Source organism: Capra hircus, chromosome 2 (assembly GCF_001704415.2).
Source record: "Capra hircus breed San Clemente chromosome 2, ASM170441v1, whole genome shotgun sequence".
NCBI classification, from domain to species: Eukaryota; Metazoa; Chordata; class Mammalia; order Artiodactyla; family Bovidae; genus Capra; species Capra hircus.
The window spans coordinates 122,916,356-122,933,901 of record NC_030809.1 but is presented as its reverse complement, the minus strand read 5'-3'; the positions used below and the strand labels follow the sequence as shown (position 1 = coordinate 122,933,901).

At 35.5% G+C, this 17,546-nt stretch overlaps 1 protein-coding gene across 1 annotated transcript in view; it reads right to left on the bottom strand.

Annotated features, from left to right (window-relative positions):
* NUP35 (nucleoporin 35) overlaps positions 950-17,546 on the bottom strand; it is a 33,117-nt gene continuing 16,520 nt past the window's right edge. The window contains exons 5-9 of the mRNA XM_005675883.3: positions 8,405-8,546; positions 5,623-5,692; positions 4,748-4,876; positions 2,578-2,742; positions 950-1,595 (exon numbers count right to left, since the gene is read on the bottom strand). Coding sequence (XP_005675940.2) covers positions 1,518-1,595; positions 2,578-2,742; positions 4,748-4,876; positions 5,623-5,692; positions 8,405-8,546 — 584 coding nt within the window. The 3' untranslated portion in view covers positions 950-1,517. The remainder of the gene's footprint in view (positions 1,596-2,577; positions 2,743-4,747; positions 4,877-5,622; positions 5,693-8,404; positions 8,547-17,546) is intronic.

Below are 17,546 nucleotides of genomic sequence, written 5' to 3'. Positions count from 1 at the left end.
TTATCCTGGCATCCTGCCATGAATGTACTCCATGATAACCAAACAGCCCTAATGGATGGCCCAAAGTTCTTCCATATGAAAAGAATTACAGCTAATAAATGCAATAGGAATGAAAGAAAAGCATCATTTGACATACCTTAATAACTGATTCATTCAAGTATCATTAATGCATGCTTTTAAAAATGCTATATAAAAAGTTAATGGGGACCTTTCCAATGATCGTGTCCAGCTTTTGCCCACGTGCCCAGTGACCAACCTCAGGGTTATTAAAAGTGGGACCACCAGAACTAAATGTCCCCTGGTTTAACATAAAGTATCCCATACTACCATCAAGTATTCTTGCTCAAAAAAATGATATCAGAATCTAATTAACCTCCTCTAGATATAACGTCTAGGATACGGGACAAATGACAGAATAAGTAAAACAAAAAAACTACTGATCAAATTCTGTCTGGGGGATACTACAGAGGCAACTCACATGGTACTTTCAACACGTCAAGGTGTACTGAAGGGTGGAGAAGAACAGAGAAACTAAACTTCAAGACACACTCCAAAGACAAAACCAAATACACTGTGTAGACGTGGTCTCAATAGTGACTCACACCAACCAACTGGAAAATTCAAACAAATTTTGGAAACAACTGGAAAAGTTTTTTAAAGGACTAGATATTAGAACTTAAGAAATTATTCTTCTTTTAGGTGAGATACTGACATGATAATTACATATGGCAATATTCTTTCTTTGATATAACCTCAAGTATTAAAAATCACATCTCAGATATAGTTTAAACAAAAGAGAGATTAAGCTAGCATGGCAAAGTAGTGGTGGTTACATGGTTATTAAAGCTGGATTATAGGCAGATGAAGGTTCATGACATAGTTTCTCTATTTCTGCAAAGACTTCAAACTTTTTGTACTAATTAATAAATCACTCTCAAAAACTGCTCAATACATATAATTGACAAGTTTATTATCAAGAAACTTCAGGTTTTTTAAAAGATTGCATTGGCTTTACAAGGCTGAAAGAGGATCATCCAGGACAGGACAAATAGAAACAAGGATAATTAAAATATTAAATACTATCTAAATTAATAAAAGACCCTCATTCAAATTGTTAATTATAATCTTTGTGTCTTGTTAGAAGCAGCTGTACAGTTACCCTTCATGAAATTCACCTCACCAACTTATGAAGACTACAAAGGCTCACTACAAACTCAATTATATAATTTACAGTAATCAATTAGTTTTTGCAGTAAATCACACACTATCACAGAAAGCCCAAAATCTTCTATACAGGGATTTGTTTCTTTAAAATGTATCTCAAGCATCTTTTAAAGTGCGAGCTACAAGTATGCTATATTCTTAAAGAAAAAAGCTTCCAAAGGAAGTATGAGACAGCTATCCGACACTGTCAAGAGTGGTTATATAACTAACCGAAGAATCCAGCAGTACCCTGCTAACTCTGTTTTAGTGTGGCAGTCTTCTCCTTTATAGTTGGCGTCTCAGCTCTTCCTACACTACCAGCCGAACATGTATTCCATTGCTTTGGATACAAGGCTTTCATCTTTTTTTGGTGTTTGTCTGTCAGAAATCACCTATCAAAAAAACACACATATGTAAATTGTATGGTTATGGTTTTAGTGTCAGAGTCCATTCTAGAGTTAACAGCTAATTTTAAAGTACCAAACATTAAAATGGATTTGTAGCACTAAATTGTTTATTTAAAGATTAAAACACAGGCTTAGTTAGAAGATCCATATGCTTTTAAGAATGGCAAAATTATACTCCTTTGGCAAAGCAAAGTGTATCTGCTGCCCAATTAGTAAAGTGAACGAACACTAAAGTTACAGGAGATAAGGACTTTAAAATGATGATTTAAAAAAAAAAAAAAAAACAACTAAAAGGAAAAATTAAGCCAGTTCTAGAATTATCCCCAAATCTGAAGGGAAGTCCACCTGTTCTATAAAGTGTCTATTTGCTGTCTTAGGACTTGTGTCTGTAGCGGGACAAGTTTAGAACCCCTGGCTAATTAAGCAGGAGACAATTATATACTGAATGAGAGTCATAATATTTCTAGTTTTCTTCAATAAACATAATGAACTTTTCCTTTAAGCTTTTTTGAAATGGTAAGTTTTGAAATGGGAGCTGGGCAATGTTTTCTTTTGATCACCAAAACTACTTCCAATCTAAGGTTCTTCGTTTGTGATACTATCAGATTTAGTTATCACCTAATAGAGTTTTAACATTCTCCCATGCCAGAGATGTCCACAAGAAGCTTTTTATATATGCAAACATAACTTAGAAAAAAATAAAATAACAACTCTCAAAATGTTTTTTAAAATGACAAAGATTTTTTTCTTGAAAATTCAAGATAAATTTCCACTGGCCAAAAGTGTAATTTGTAAAATAGAAAATTTAAAAACACAAAGTTTATTGGTTTCATCAAGGTAATCAACTTCAATAGGAAATATTTAATGGCATTTAACTGCATACAAATCAACCCAGTGAAACAGGTAAACAAACACACTATGCACTGCAGCCTTTAAAGTGTGTTCTTTCATCCAGTCCTTAAAATACCTGATAGTCACTAGTAGAAGCTTTGTATGCTGTAGCAAGAGGCCTCATGGTAGAAATCCGAGGAGCACTTCCAGGTTGGGTTGGTGTACCTAAGGTTTTGATGGGTGGTGTGAAGGCAAGAGATGGAGATGACAAAGCACACCTGTCACTGTTTTCCATGACGCTCTGGAGAAAGAAAGAACTTCTGTTTATTAACATAATACATCTTATCCACTATTACGTCCAAACAAAACATCATTACAAGAAGCATACTTTATTTGATCTAATTCACCTTTCAAATAATTTTAGCCTTGATAAAACAATACCTGCTTCTTAGCTAGCATGAGATCTAATGCTCAAACAGAAATCTCACCTCAAATATCTACTATCAACTCTCAAGAGTAAGACTCTCCTAACAAACACTATGGAAAATCAGTAAGAAAGACAAGAGAATTTTGGGGGAAGTTGAGGTGGGTAGGGGATCAAAGTCCAGTGCTATTTTATACCCAGTTACCCCAAATTTTCCTCTAGCCTCTACGATGATTTGTTACAGCACAATGTAATAATTACACAACTACTCAGCAATCCTAGATTATAGTAACAGGAGCCATGTCTAATTCATGCACTAATGTATATATATAAGTATCAAGAACAGTGCCTGGTAGGCAGAAGTTCACGTATATTAAAGAATGATCATGATTTTACAAGCCACAAAGAAAGTTTAAAGTGTACTCAGTTTATTTAAAAGTATCTAAATATATGTCTGTGTGTATATATATGTGAGAGTCACTCAGTCACGTCCAACTCAGTACAACTCCATGGACTGTAGCCCACCAAGCTCCTCTGTCCATGGAAGTCTCCAGGCAAGAATACAAGAGTGGGTAGCCTTTCCCTTCTCCAGGGGGATCTTCCTGACCCAGAGATCAAACCTGGATCTCCTGCACTGCAGACAGATCCTTTACTGAGCCACAAGGGAAGCCCCATATAAATATTTAGTATTATTTAAATATTTTAAAACAGAAATGACTAATAAAAGAGCTTCACCTTACAACAGCCAAGACATGGAAGCAACCTAAACGTCCATTGACAGAAGAACAGATAGAAATGTGACATATATATACAATGGAGTATTACTCAGCCATTACAAATGATGAAACAATGCCATTTACAGCAACACAGACAGCCCTTGAGATTGTCATACTAAGTAAGTCACATAGAGAAAGATAAATATCATACATATCACCTATAAATGGAATTTTAAAAGATACAAATGAACTTAGAAAACAGAAAGATACTCACAGACTTAGAGAATCAACTTATGGTTGCTGGGATAAGGATGGGCAGAAGGGATCGTTACGGGGACTGACATGAACACACTAATATATTTTAAATGGACAATCAACATGGACGGACCTACTATATAACATAGGGAACGCTGCTCAATATTATTTAACAATTTAAATGTGGAAAGACTTTGAAAAAGAATACATGTATATGTATAACTGAATCACTTTGCTGTATACCTGAAACTATCACAATATTGTTAATCAACTATATTTCAGTATAAAACAAGAAGTTAGGAACTTCGCTGGTGGTTCAGTGGCTACACGCTGCACTGCCAACGCAGAAGACTCAGGTTCAATCTCTGGTCAGGCAACAAGATCCCACGTGCTGTGACCAAGACTTGGCACAGCCAAATAAAAATGCATTTTTTAGGAAGTTTTAAAAAATATACATGTAAATAAGTCTATTTGATATTACATTTAAAAAAAAGCTTCAGTCTTTCAAAAGGTAACCCTCAGTTACCATTCATATGGAACAGTTCCTTCTGAAATAGCACCACTCCTTTAAAGTACTTGAATCTGACGTTGCTTTGCACAAAAAACGGAATGGGTTAAAAGTTAAAAGACCTAGAATGTAGGCCTCACCTTAACAACCCTGGGTAAATTACCTAAGACCTCTTGACCTCTGTACCTACAGAGTGAAGGGGTTAGGATACATCATGCCTAGAGTATTGTGACTAAGCATCTCTGACTTATCATAAAGGAGTGCTATGACATCACCCATCACGTTCTTAAAGAGTAAGCAAAAGCAGCACAGTGAAGCAAAGTGACAGGCCACCAATGTTAGTACCTAGTTCTGTGTTCTTCATATAGATTAAGCTGTTTTCCTTACATCAGCAATAACTTACTTTATCTATACATGGTTTTACACCAATCATGATGGATTCTCCAAAAATTCTTCCATCTTTGCTTAAGGCTTTCCGGGCCTGCAGTTTAGATTGATAACGAATATGCATCCAATTTCCTGTGTTAGACATCTGCAAAAAATGATGTTTTCTCTTAAATTAAAATATAAAGTATATAAAATTCAAATTTTCTATTAGAAAACAGAAACATACAAAAATAAATCTGCTTCTACTTTTTATCTGATGCCCTGTAAAAAGCTGTATACTAGAATTCAACAAAAATTCTTTTTAAACAATTTCAGTATCTCTAATTTTTAAATCTCTTATATAAAGAATATGTGGCAAATATTCTCTACGAGCAAAGTAATTCTCAAAAGATAACTGTTTCTTACAAAAAGGTCTTATCTACACTTGCTATGAAATTTTTTTTTAACTGTATACATTGATCTGATTTTTTTGTAGGAATTAAGTCAATCTCTAGCAATTAAAAAAAATTGTTACTTATAATTTACTGTGCAAGGTAATTTAAAGAAAAAAAATGCTCTCTGTAAAACTAAAGAAACTCTAAGAACTCGAAGTCAGAAATATCCTTTCGTTTACCCCAATAAAAACAAGCTCAAATTGGAAAATTTGTCATATAATCTTTTTTAAGAGACTGTTAACTATTTTTAAAAGGGGGGAAGCCTGAAACTCTCAATTATTTATCTTCTCTATCTCTTTTTATCAAATACTATGCAACTTCTAGCCTGTCAGACTCCAATAGATATATCCTTTGAAAATTTTAAAAAAGAAAGAAAAACTTTTAAGACATTCAGCGGCAAATTCACAGGTTATCTTTCCTCAGCTTAAATCTTGAATTGAAAAAGATTAAGACTTACCACATGTTTTAAGATATTCCCATATTGTGCAAATTGTAATAGTATATAGGAAGCAGATGCCTGAGGAAACCTGGGGAAAAAAACTTGCCCAATCAACTTCAATAATGACGGATGCAAATTAACTTACAAGCGTTTCAAGATACAACTCCCCCCAGCTGTCTAGTACATTAATAAGAGACCCTTGATCATTCTGCTTTCCTCTATTATTAGTTAAATCTATTCATTTGCCCATCACCCAAAAGCAAATTATGTTAAAATTAGTTCTGACTCAGCTGCTTCTTTCCATCTCCAAATTCCACCCCTGAAATTTCTAAAATTCAAGTCACAGTTCTGCATATAACTTACTTTACGTGGGTATGTGTATGTGCATATATGCTTGGGGGCGGGGTGGAGATATACTACTATGGTTATTATAGAGCAAAGAACTTTACATTATATAGAGTCATATCAATATATATTCAGCACCACCTGAAAATCCAAAAATGTGTTCCTGAAACAAAAACTCAGAACCAGAATCAATGGTAAACAATCAATTAAAAAGATGGCTACCAAAATTTTAAATGGCCTTATCTCTGTATGGAAAATTCTAAGTGATTTTTACTTTCTTCTTCATAAAGTGCTGAATGCCTTGACTATAACAATGAGATATAACTTTGATAGTTCAAATAATAAAGGTATTCTCAACTTGAAAATCTGGAGTTTCCTTAACCAATAACTTCAGTTATCTGGAGCTTGAATTAGAAACTTGAAGGAAAAAATGTGAGTCACAAAAATAAATAAGAAACTTCATATATTAAAATCTATGTGACTAAAATACTACATTCAAGACTGGAAATTTATGTTATGTAAGTTTGGATGTAAGGTTTCTAACTTCAGTGAAAACATCAAAAAAGTTGGGGTGACTGCAAAGCAGAACTAAAAACTATCAAAACCAGAGACAGAAATAATGCCTGTACTTGAAGGAGGCACTTGAGAAATAAAACATAAATCTAAGGGTCTAGGACCACTCTGAGGAGAAACAGTCCAATATCCTGCCAAAGAATCACCCTACCTAAGAGGGAGGGGATATATGTATACTTATGGCTGATTCACCCTTTGTACGGCAGAAACAAACACAACACTGTTAAGAAACCGTCCTCCAATTAATAATTTTTTAAAAATCATTACCCTAAAACAATAAATGTTATTTCATGATGACCCTGAGTCAGAAGGAAAAAGTCAAATTATCAAAGGAAGAACATATGTAATGTATTTTAGCTGTACTTCCCTATCATCAAAAGATGATATTTTATCCCTTAGAAGAAAATGTTTCCGTTCTTGCAATTAAACTCATAAGCAGGTTACTAAAATATAAAACCAACAGAAAATACATGGGTGGGAAAGGATAAGTCTTAAAAATGAAGGACTAACAGAAGTGTAATACTTCAATTAATTTATCCAACTACTGAAGAAGCTTTAAAGTGACACCATTACTACTAAGCTTGAAAAACACACTTGAGTGGACGGATACATTCAAAAACAGACAGACAAGCACGTCATGAGAGAATACAAAAACTTAAACACAAACACAGAAAAAAAAAGCAGCAGCAGTCAGCCCAGTGGCTATGGACGTAGGGCTGAGTGTGGGCGTTCTGGAGAACAAGGAAAAGCAATATGACCCCGCTTTTTACCTAAACAGAATCAGCAATAACGACTCTCTCTGGAAGGTGACACAAAAAACAGGTGGCAGTAACTACCTTACAAGGAAAAAAATTGTAGCTGTTGGGGAAAAGGTGAGAAGGAAAACTCCACTATAATCTTACACATCCCTCTGAATTTAAATAAATTGAATAAAGTACACTAATACTTACTGTGTGCATTGTTCTTCCTTCAAGCTCTAATGTTTTTGTATATTTTTCACCCCAAACTAAGTAAAGTAAGGTCCAGCAACAGTATGACATCACACTTTCAGAAACGAACCTTATGTAGTATTGTATAAAGAATCATAGCCTGAAAATAAAAAACCTGGGTTTTTGCTGAAGTTTTACTGATAACTAGATATAAGTCTCTGAGTAAATCACTTAATCTGTCTACCCCTTCAGTTTTTCATCTGTGAGTGATGCAGTATGACTTCTAAGATGCCTTACTTTTTTTTGGATCTAAAACCCTATTCAAACGCATCTAGGACTGTCATGCACAGCTTCTATTAATGTTCGATATTCTATAGTTAGTAAGTACCAATCCTGTGACATAGTATGCATATATACACAAATACAATTCAACTTGTTAGTTCAAAACTGGTAAAGTCCAATATAAGCACAGACACAGTTCCAACAAAGGAAGGGGCTTCCTAAGTCTAGCGGTTCAACCCTCTTCCAAAATTCAGCAAATATACTGAATAGAAAATAATTTAAGAAAAGGCAAACAGAAAAATGATGGAAAAACTATTAAAAATCAGAAAGTAATATACATGCTGAAATGTCAAGGGCTTCCCTTGTGGCTCAGCTGGTAAAGAACCTGCCTGCAATGCGGGAGACCTGGGTTCGATGCCTGGGTTGGGAAGATCCCTCGGAGAAGGGAAAGAAATGTCACGAGAAGAAGAGACGAAATGTCAAGGTGATATATATTGATGTCTGCAACTTACCCTGAAATGTACCAACAGTAAGAAAAAAGATGAATTTAGGTGAATCTAGGTGGATAAATGAGTGTCTGCTGTGCAACTATTTTAGTTTTTTCAAATATATTTGATAATATGCATTAGAAAACGTTGTTGCTTTAAAGGTAAATTATCTAGAAACCTTACCCGAACACAGTCACCCAAGTGTCATCAAGGTGATCTTCAGATGTCAGAGAATCTCCTTGAGTATAAAAAGGATCCAGCTGGGCAGGAGATAATGTTGTCTTTCGGGGTTGACCAATGTTTGCTGGACTAAACATACTCTGCCCTATATTAGTATATTTAGTAAGTTAGTTACCAATATAAACATCTTGGTTTATTTTAAATGAAAGCTTTAGTTCTAAATGGAAAAGTATATTAAAAGTTGGCAATTCCATAAATAATTCAAAATATACACTGTAACCAAATCATAATTATATACTACTATACAATGAGAGGAAACCATTAAAATTTGAGTGTAACTTATGACTTTGCAAATTCATTTCTTATTACAAATTTCTAAATGTTTCATTAATTTCCAGTTAAACCTACACCAGAATGATGTCCAGTCAACCTCAAGGACTTCTGCTGGACTCATCTTCCAAACCCACCACTTACATTATGGCACCTCTGCCTTAAAAATACTCAATTACTTCTCATTAGACACTACAAAATCCAAATGCCTTAACCTCCACAGTATCAGTTCAGTTCAGTCGCACAGTCATGTCTGACTCTTTGCAACCCCATGAAGGAGGCACGTCAGGAGTCCACCCAAACCCATGTCCATTGAGTCGGTGATGCCGTCCAAGCATCTTATCCTCTGTCGTCCCCTTCTCTTCCTGCCCTCAATCTTCCCCAGCATCAGGGTCTTTTCAAGTGAGTCAGCTCTTCGCATCAGGTGGCCAAAGTACTGCAGTTTCAGCTTCAACATCAGTCCTCCAATGAACACCCAGGACCAATATCCCTTAGGATGGACTGGTTGGATCTCCTTGCAGTCCAAGGGACTCTCAAAAGTCTTCTCTAACACCACAATTCAAAAGCATCAATATACTTCCAACCTTATTTTTCCAGTGTGCCCCTAAACAGTACTACCCTAGTCCCTAAGATGTGAACGCAGTTTTCTCTTATTCAGGATACGTCTATCTGAAATGTCTGATTCTATTTTTTCTTTTCTTATCCTTCAACAACTATAATTAATGAGTGCTTCATGTCCAACATGCCAAGCTAAACACTTTACATGTTCATTTTATCTCAGAAACTCTGTCCTATTGAGACCACATATTTCTGGGAAGCAGAGATTTTAAATGTACACTAAGGATCATTCCAGGTATTAAAGATATAAAAAGTGACCAAGTTAGACCAAAGGGAGGAAAAAAAAATCTCTAACAGAGCTTAAATTCTCATGGAAGAGAGACAAGCAAATACCCAGCATGTTAGAAAACAAAATCCTGTTAAAAAAAAAAAAATCATAACGCAGAGAAGAGTGATAAGGAATACATATGCAGATAGGAGTTAATATCCAAAATACATAAGGACTCAATTCAACAGCAAAAAACAAACAAAACCAATCCAATTTTTTAAAAAAATGGAAAGAGGAACTCAACAGACATTTTCCCAAAGACATACAAATGTACACAGGTACAAAGACAGGTGCTCAATATCACTAATCATTAGGAAAATGCAAATCAAAACCAGAATGAAATATCTCAGGGCTATTCATCAATGGCTATCATTTAGGAAAAAAAAGGTAAGGGCTGGTAAGGATTTGGAGAAAAGGATTCCCTTTTCTCCAAAGGAATATAAGTTGGTACACACACTGTGAAAAACAGTATGTATGGAAAACAGTGTGGCAATTCCTTAAAAATCTGGAAATTAAACTGCCTTACGACCCAGCAATCCCACTGCTGGGCATACACACCGAGGAAACCAGAATTGAAAGAGACACATGTATCCCCGTGTTCATCGCAGCACTGTTTATAATAGCCAGGACATGGAAGCAACCTAGATATCCATCAGCAGACGAATGGATAAGAAAGCTGTGGTACATATACACAATGGAGTATTACTCAGCCATTAAAAAGAATACATTTGAATCTGTTCTAATGAGGTGGATGAAACTGGAGCCGATTATACAGAGTGAAGTAAACCAGAAAGAAAAACACCAATACAGTATACTAACACAGATAGATGGAATTTAGAAAGATGGAAATGATAACCCTGTATGCAAGAGAGCAAAAGAGACACAGATGTATAGAACAGACCTTTGGACTCTGTGGGAGAGGGAGAGGGTGGGATGATTTGGGAGAATGGCCTTGAAACATGTATACTATCATGTAAGAAACAAATCGCCAGTCTAGGTTTGATACAGGATACAGGATGCTTGGGGCTGGTGCACTGGGATGACCCAGAGAGATGATATGGGGAGGGTGGTGGGAGGCGAGTTCAGGATGGGGAACTCATGGACACCCGTGGCGGATTCATGTCAATGTATAGCAAAACCAATACAGTATGGTAAAGTAAAATAAATAAATAAATAAATAAATAAGAACGGTATAGAGGGTTCTCAAAAAAATTAAAAATAGAGCTACATTTGATCCAGCAATCCCACTTCTGAGCATATAGCCCAAGAAAATGAAAGCAGGATCTCAGGTATCTACACTCCCATGTTCACTGAAGCACTATTCACAACAGCCAAGATATGGATACAAAATAAAGGTCCATCAGTAGATAGATGGATAAAGAAGATGTGCTACATAAGTCCAACGAAATGTCAGTCAGCCATTTAAAAGAATGAAGTCCTGCCATTTGTGACAATATGGATGGACCTTGAGTGCACGACATTCAAGATGGTAAGTGAAAGAAGTCAGACCAGTACTGTATCACCTCATTTATATGTGGAGTGTAAAAAAGCAGAACTCCCCGCAGTGGTTACCAGGGACCTGGGGATAGGGGATAAGGGGAGTTGTTCTGGTCAAAGGGTACAGATGAATAAGCTCTGGGGATTTAAGTACAGCATGCTGATTATCACTAACACCAGATTACATACTTAAAAGCTGCTAAGAGAGTAGAGTTTTCTCACCCAAAAAAAAAAAAAAGAAAGAAAGAAAGAAATGGTAATTAAGTAATATGATGAAAAGTGTCAGCAACACTAGGATCATTTTGTAATATATCAGTGTAACAAATCAGCACATAGTATACAATTTAAACTAGACTGTCAATTACAGCTCAGTAACTCTGTAATGTTAGTTTCCATCTATTTTATTATATCCATAAATTAACCTGTAACAGCAGACTTATACGTTACTTCAAGATTCAAATGTAACTTTAGATAGATAGAACTCACAAAAGTTAACTATTTTAACAAGATATAACTTCAATACTATGAATGATGCACTTGGTACAATTATTATTTTGCATCAACAGCACAAATATATTCAGAGTCAAATCTAAAATAAAAGACTTCCTAGAATGATCTCCATTCTCTTGCCTCCAAGCAGTATCAAACCAAAACTACAGCCTCAACAGAATTAAAAGTCAAAGGCATCAATAAAGTAAAAACTGCAATGTAACAATGTGATTCTAACTAAAGAGGAAAAATATGATCATTCACAAATTTCAAAGTTCTTAATTCTTTATTCCACACAACTTGAATTTCCTTACATCATCTGGACTCAAGTTTAGAAATCAGAATTAATCTAACACATTAATATAGCCTTTCCTTATGGAAAAAAATAAATAATTTCAGATCACCTCAGATCTGCTAGGCTAATTAAGAAATCTATTTAATTCAGAACACTATCCTAGCCCCTACTAGAAAATAAGAGAAGATGCTCAAAACTGATTTTTTTATGTTCAGTTGTCAAGAAATCAGGCTAAAAACAATTTAGCAACCAGAAACTTGACAAACAAATATTTAAATATTTTTACAACAGTAATCTAGCAAAAGAAGGTATGGAACAGTTATTAACTCTAGAGAAAACAAAAGGATATCCAAGACGGACATGGAATTCTAGTATATTACATGGTTTAGTCTACAGATACACCTAATTTTAAAATTAAATTAATGCTTAAGAGAGACAATACAAACAAAGTAAGTAACTTAAAGAATGTTAAACTGCACAGGATGCTGTAATACATTTGGCCACTTTTCTTTCCCTAGCAATTATTCTTTTCTTCATCATCACAGAGGCATTTAATAGGTATAAAATATTTCTAAAATAAGCCTGATTTAAAATGAAACACCCTACTTTAATAAGTGAGCTAATCAACTTATCAGCTTTCCTGCTAGGAAATATGGAGAAGCACACAAAAGATAACCTTAAATAAGTTTAGTTCTTACTACAAAGACATGCCTTTAACACAATAAAAGACATGGTAAAAGGCATTTTAGTATAAAATCTAAAGCCAATTCAAAAATTTTATGTCCTGTATTACCACTAAGAAGGTACAATTTAGCTTTGCTATATCATGTAATAACCTTCAAGGAAGAAATTAAATGAAGGATCAAAATAAGACAACCATTATGACCTTTAAAAATAAAACTAATCAAAATTAAGTCTCAAATAAGCAATCTAACTTTTGCCCCATCAACTACTCTGAAAAACATAAATCACTAATACATAACCTAAAACTATGTACATAACTTTAGCATAATTGCCCCCCACCTTGTTACTGTTTCATTGGTCCAGTAATTTTACTTCCTTTCAATCAGACTTCTGGCACCTGCAAGCAATGCTTTGTAAAATGAAAAAGTATGCCTATCATACCACATCAAATTGTGTCTCCCTTAGTAAATCATTACTCAAACAGTCTTAAGATCAGACTGGAAGTGGAGGGCAAAAGAAATTACCTTTTGTGAAAATGTCTTTAATTAAAGACCAGATTCAATTATTTCAAAACAGACCACTAACCTAAATGAAAATAAGAGACAGAAAGAGTGGGAAATTTTAAATAGATACATGGCATATGAAACTTGGGAGAAAAAGAGGTTCCTGGCAGTGCTGTTACCTTCTTAGCATGAAACAATGTAGCACAAAGTATAAAAAAGAATTCAGTTTCAATCCAAAGAGATGTTTGGCCTTTCCAGGTTCCTGGGAGATAACCCCTATACCCTAGGAATTTCCCCAGCCAGGAGAGTGTTTCTGGTATTTGTGGCAGGCCCCTCAACCTCAAGTGAGCCTGACAGTTCATGCTAACAAGGTGACTTCTAGTGAAATAGGTCGTGCCATAATGACCACCCATAAAGATCATTCATGTTATTTAAAAAGGTCACCTCTGGGCAGAAGAAGGGATGGAGACTGAGTTTAGCCACTTGATCAATGATGCAATCATTTTTACGTGATGAAACTCCAATGGAAACTCAAGGCATGCAGGCTCCGTGAGCTTCCCTGCTTGCTACTCTGTGCGTAGTGCCATGTGTCAACGGCCAGAGGATGACACGTCACAGCTCTTGCTTGGAACAGTCCCAGACTTCAGCCTACGTAGCTCTTTCTTTAGAAGGTTCTAATCTGTATCTTTTCTATAATAAAACTAACTGTAAGCATTGCACTTTCAGTGGATCCTCAATCTGTCCAGTGAATTATCAGACCTTAGACTAGGCTTGGGAAAGCCTGAATTTGCAGCCAGCAAGTATGAAATGAAAGTGGCCCTGGGGACCCCTAAACTTCCTGCAAGGACTGTATGCTCAGACTCGCAGTTTGATAAATGCATTGTACCCAGATGAATATAACAATATCCAAAACAGTATGATGAAATGAATACCCGTATTCATCTCCAGTGTTTGCCAGGTAACTAATATCAATCATTCTGGAAAGTCCAAGGTTTTGGAGACCACAGATGGTGTGAAACAGACTCCTGGTTGAAATCAAGGAAAACTAGTTTAAGAGAGAATATAATAAGAGATGAAAAGGCAAGCCCTTCCTCATCTTGTGCAGCTTACTCCACCCTCAAAAAGCCAAGGTGTTAATCCCCAAGGTAAAGAAACGTCAATAGCTCAGGACTCAGTGGGTCCCAGTCACAGTGGAGAATAACTATGTAAGAGACTAAGTGAAAATCTGCATATTGAAAAGAAGACTTCCCCCTTCCTACATTCAGAACAGCTTAGACATTAATACCAAATATTAAAGAATTTTTCTTTGGGAAATTTAAGAGAAAGGACCTATATATGCTGAAATCAGATAAATTTTTGTTGGAAAAATCTCTAACTGTCCAGTGCTCCTACAGCAAAGCCCAAAAAGAGACAGAATAACCTCTCTCCACTAATTTCCCCCTTCCTACCATTGTCAACACACACAGAGAGACTCCAAGTAGCTATTTAGTGCCTCATTCAATATATATGCCTTCACTAAGAATAGGTGTAAGAGTTTAAAAAAAAAAAAAGAAAAGAGAGAGAGAGAGGGAAAAAAAAAGATCTAGAAGGAAACAGATGATATGAACAGGAATAAAAGTCCAACGTGAACTTCACTGGTAAGTTATTTTAACCATGAAACAAGAGAGGATGCTACATTTTAAATACTTTAAGAGAACAGCAGCAAAAAAGATCATTGAATATTAAAATATTAAAATAAATTATTAGATGCAGTGGAAATTCAGATTATGGACTTCTTTCAGAAAGCAGAATACAGATATAAAAGACACTCCAACACAGAAAAAGTAGAAATTTAGAAATCTCTGCAGCACTCACAAACAGAAGAAGTTCCAGAGAGACAGAGAACACAGAAAACAGTGGGAAAGCTATTATCAAATACAAGTGTGCCAAAACCCAGGCCAAGTGTCTTGATTTAAAGGATCCACCAATTCCCCAGAAAAATAAAGTCCCAGACCAAGGCAGATCTGCGAAACTGACAACACTAACCCTATGGAGACCTTAGATTGTTTGAAACCAAGCCCCTACAACAACTTAGGAGCCATCACTGAGTATGGCTTCTGCAGAACTCTGGAAGCCAGAAGACAAAGGAATGATGCCTCCAAAATTCCAATCCAGAACTCTACGCTTGGCCAAACAAGCAGCCTGCTTATAAGGAAGAGAAAAAGCATTGCAAACTCAAGGTCTTCAAGTTTATTTCCCATGTTAACTTTTCCTAGAAAGGTACTCAAATATGTCCTTCACCAAAATGAGAAAATAAACTAAGAAAACATGTTAACTAGGAAAAATAGAGCAACTCTAGAAACTTGCTAAGGCAAATTCTGAGATAAGATAGGAAACAGCCAGAAGAGAAGCTGAGAAAAAAAAAAAAAAATGAATCCATGAACATTTTTAAAAAGACACAGCAGCAGAACAGTTGCTTAAAGGAAGCAAATGGCACATAGAAAATTAGACAAATGGAAAAAAGAAACTATTAACTAAAGAAAAATTAAAATGTTACAGGAAGGATAAATTATACTACTTGATGCAACACTAAACAGCACCTATATAATCATAGTAATTAATATAAAACACTGACAAAGGAATAAAGTTTGATATATTTCAATTATATTCAGATAATGCAAGGGAGATAATTATATTCAATTACCTTAAGATAAATATAGCAACTTTAAAAATGAAAATCAAGAATTAGCAATATAATTATATACAGTCGACTAAGTAATGGCCCTCCAGGATGGCTACATCCTAATCCCCAGAACCTGTGAATGTTACTTTACATAGCAAAAGAGATTATGCATTTAGGATTAAGGATCCTGAGATGAGAAGACTATGGAGGATTATTCAGGTGGACTCCCAATACGTCCACCAGTGTCCTCCCAAGAGATGTGATGATGGAAAAAGACTGGAGTGATACAGCACACTTTTAAGTTGAAAGAAGGGACCACAAACCAAAGAATATAGGTAACCACTAGAAACTGGAAAATACAAAACCAAAAAGCAGGGGAATGGATCCTCTCTAGGGACTCCAGAAGGTACCAGTCTTACCAACACCTGGACTGTGGCTCAGTGAAACTGACTCTGGACTTCTGACTTCTGGAATTACAAGAAAATAAATCCAAACTGTTTTAAGTCACAGAACTTGTGGTAATATGTCATAGTGACAACAGAGAGCTAATACAGCAACTTATTCAGGTAAGGGAAGCTAAATTCCAAAAGGAACAGCTCTAAGATCTGGACGGGCTAGTTCTGGAGGAATAAAGCTAAAGATTGCAGCATTTCATTATAGTACTGCATTTAAGTACTATGTGCTATTTTTAAACAATTTGCAATTAGTACTTTGACTAAAACATAAGATATTATCCCACTAAAATTAAAGACCAATCAATGATCCTATGGCTACTTTGGCATGAAACTAAATACATTTTGGTCATTAATTTTAAAAAGTTAATGCCACAGGCAGAAAAATGGTCCCCCAAAGATGCCTATGTCCTAATACCCAGGAGTTGTGAATATGTTCCATTACATGGTAAAGAGAAATGAAGGATGCTATGGAATTAAAATCACTAATCATCTCATCTTACACAAGAAGATTATGCTGGACTAATAGAGTGAACCCAACAGAAATCACAAAGGTCCTTAAATGGCGAGGGGAAACAAATGATGTGAAATAAAGGCTCAACTAACCACTGCAGGCTTTGAAGTTGGTAAGAATGCATGAGGCAAGAAACATGGGGAGTTCTAAAAGCTGGAAAAGAGAAGAAAACAAGATTCTCCCCTAGCACCTCCACAAAAGAATGGAGTCCTACTAATACTCTGACTTTAGCCCACTGAGACCTATTCCAGACTTCTGACTTCCAGAATTTTAAAATAATAAATGAGTTATTTGAAACCACTATAATCTGTGATAATCTGTGTCAGCAGCAATAAGAAACTAATATAACCTAGATTAAGGCTAATTTTACTCAATATATTAAAGAAAAACTATGCCACGCCAAGTTGGGACACAAATATTCCAATCATCAGTGTTGGGATGTCATTGCCTCAAAACACTATATACATATAGCAGTTTCCTCTGTCTGCTGTAACAAACTACCACAAACTGAGTGGCTTAAAACAGCAGAAATTTATTCTCCCACAGTTCTGGAAACCAGAAGTCTAAGAACAAGTTTTCAGCATAGTCTAACACCTATTGAAGGCCAGCAATCAAACAATTCCTTGCTTGCTGGCTCCTATAGCTTCCAGAAACCCTGGTGACTTTTGTGTTAGAGAACACAAAGGTCCTCGCCATTTAAGAACCTTTGTGATTTTGCTGGGTTCATTCTATTAGTCCAGCATAATCTTCTTGTGTAAAATGAGATGATTAGCAATCTTAATTCCATAGCATCCTTAATTTCTCTTTACCATGTAATGTAACATATTCACAAC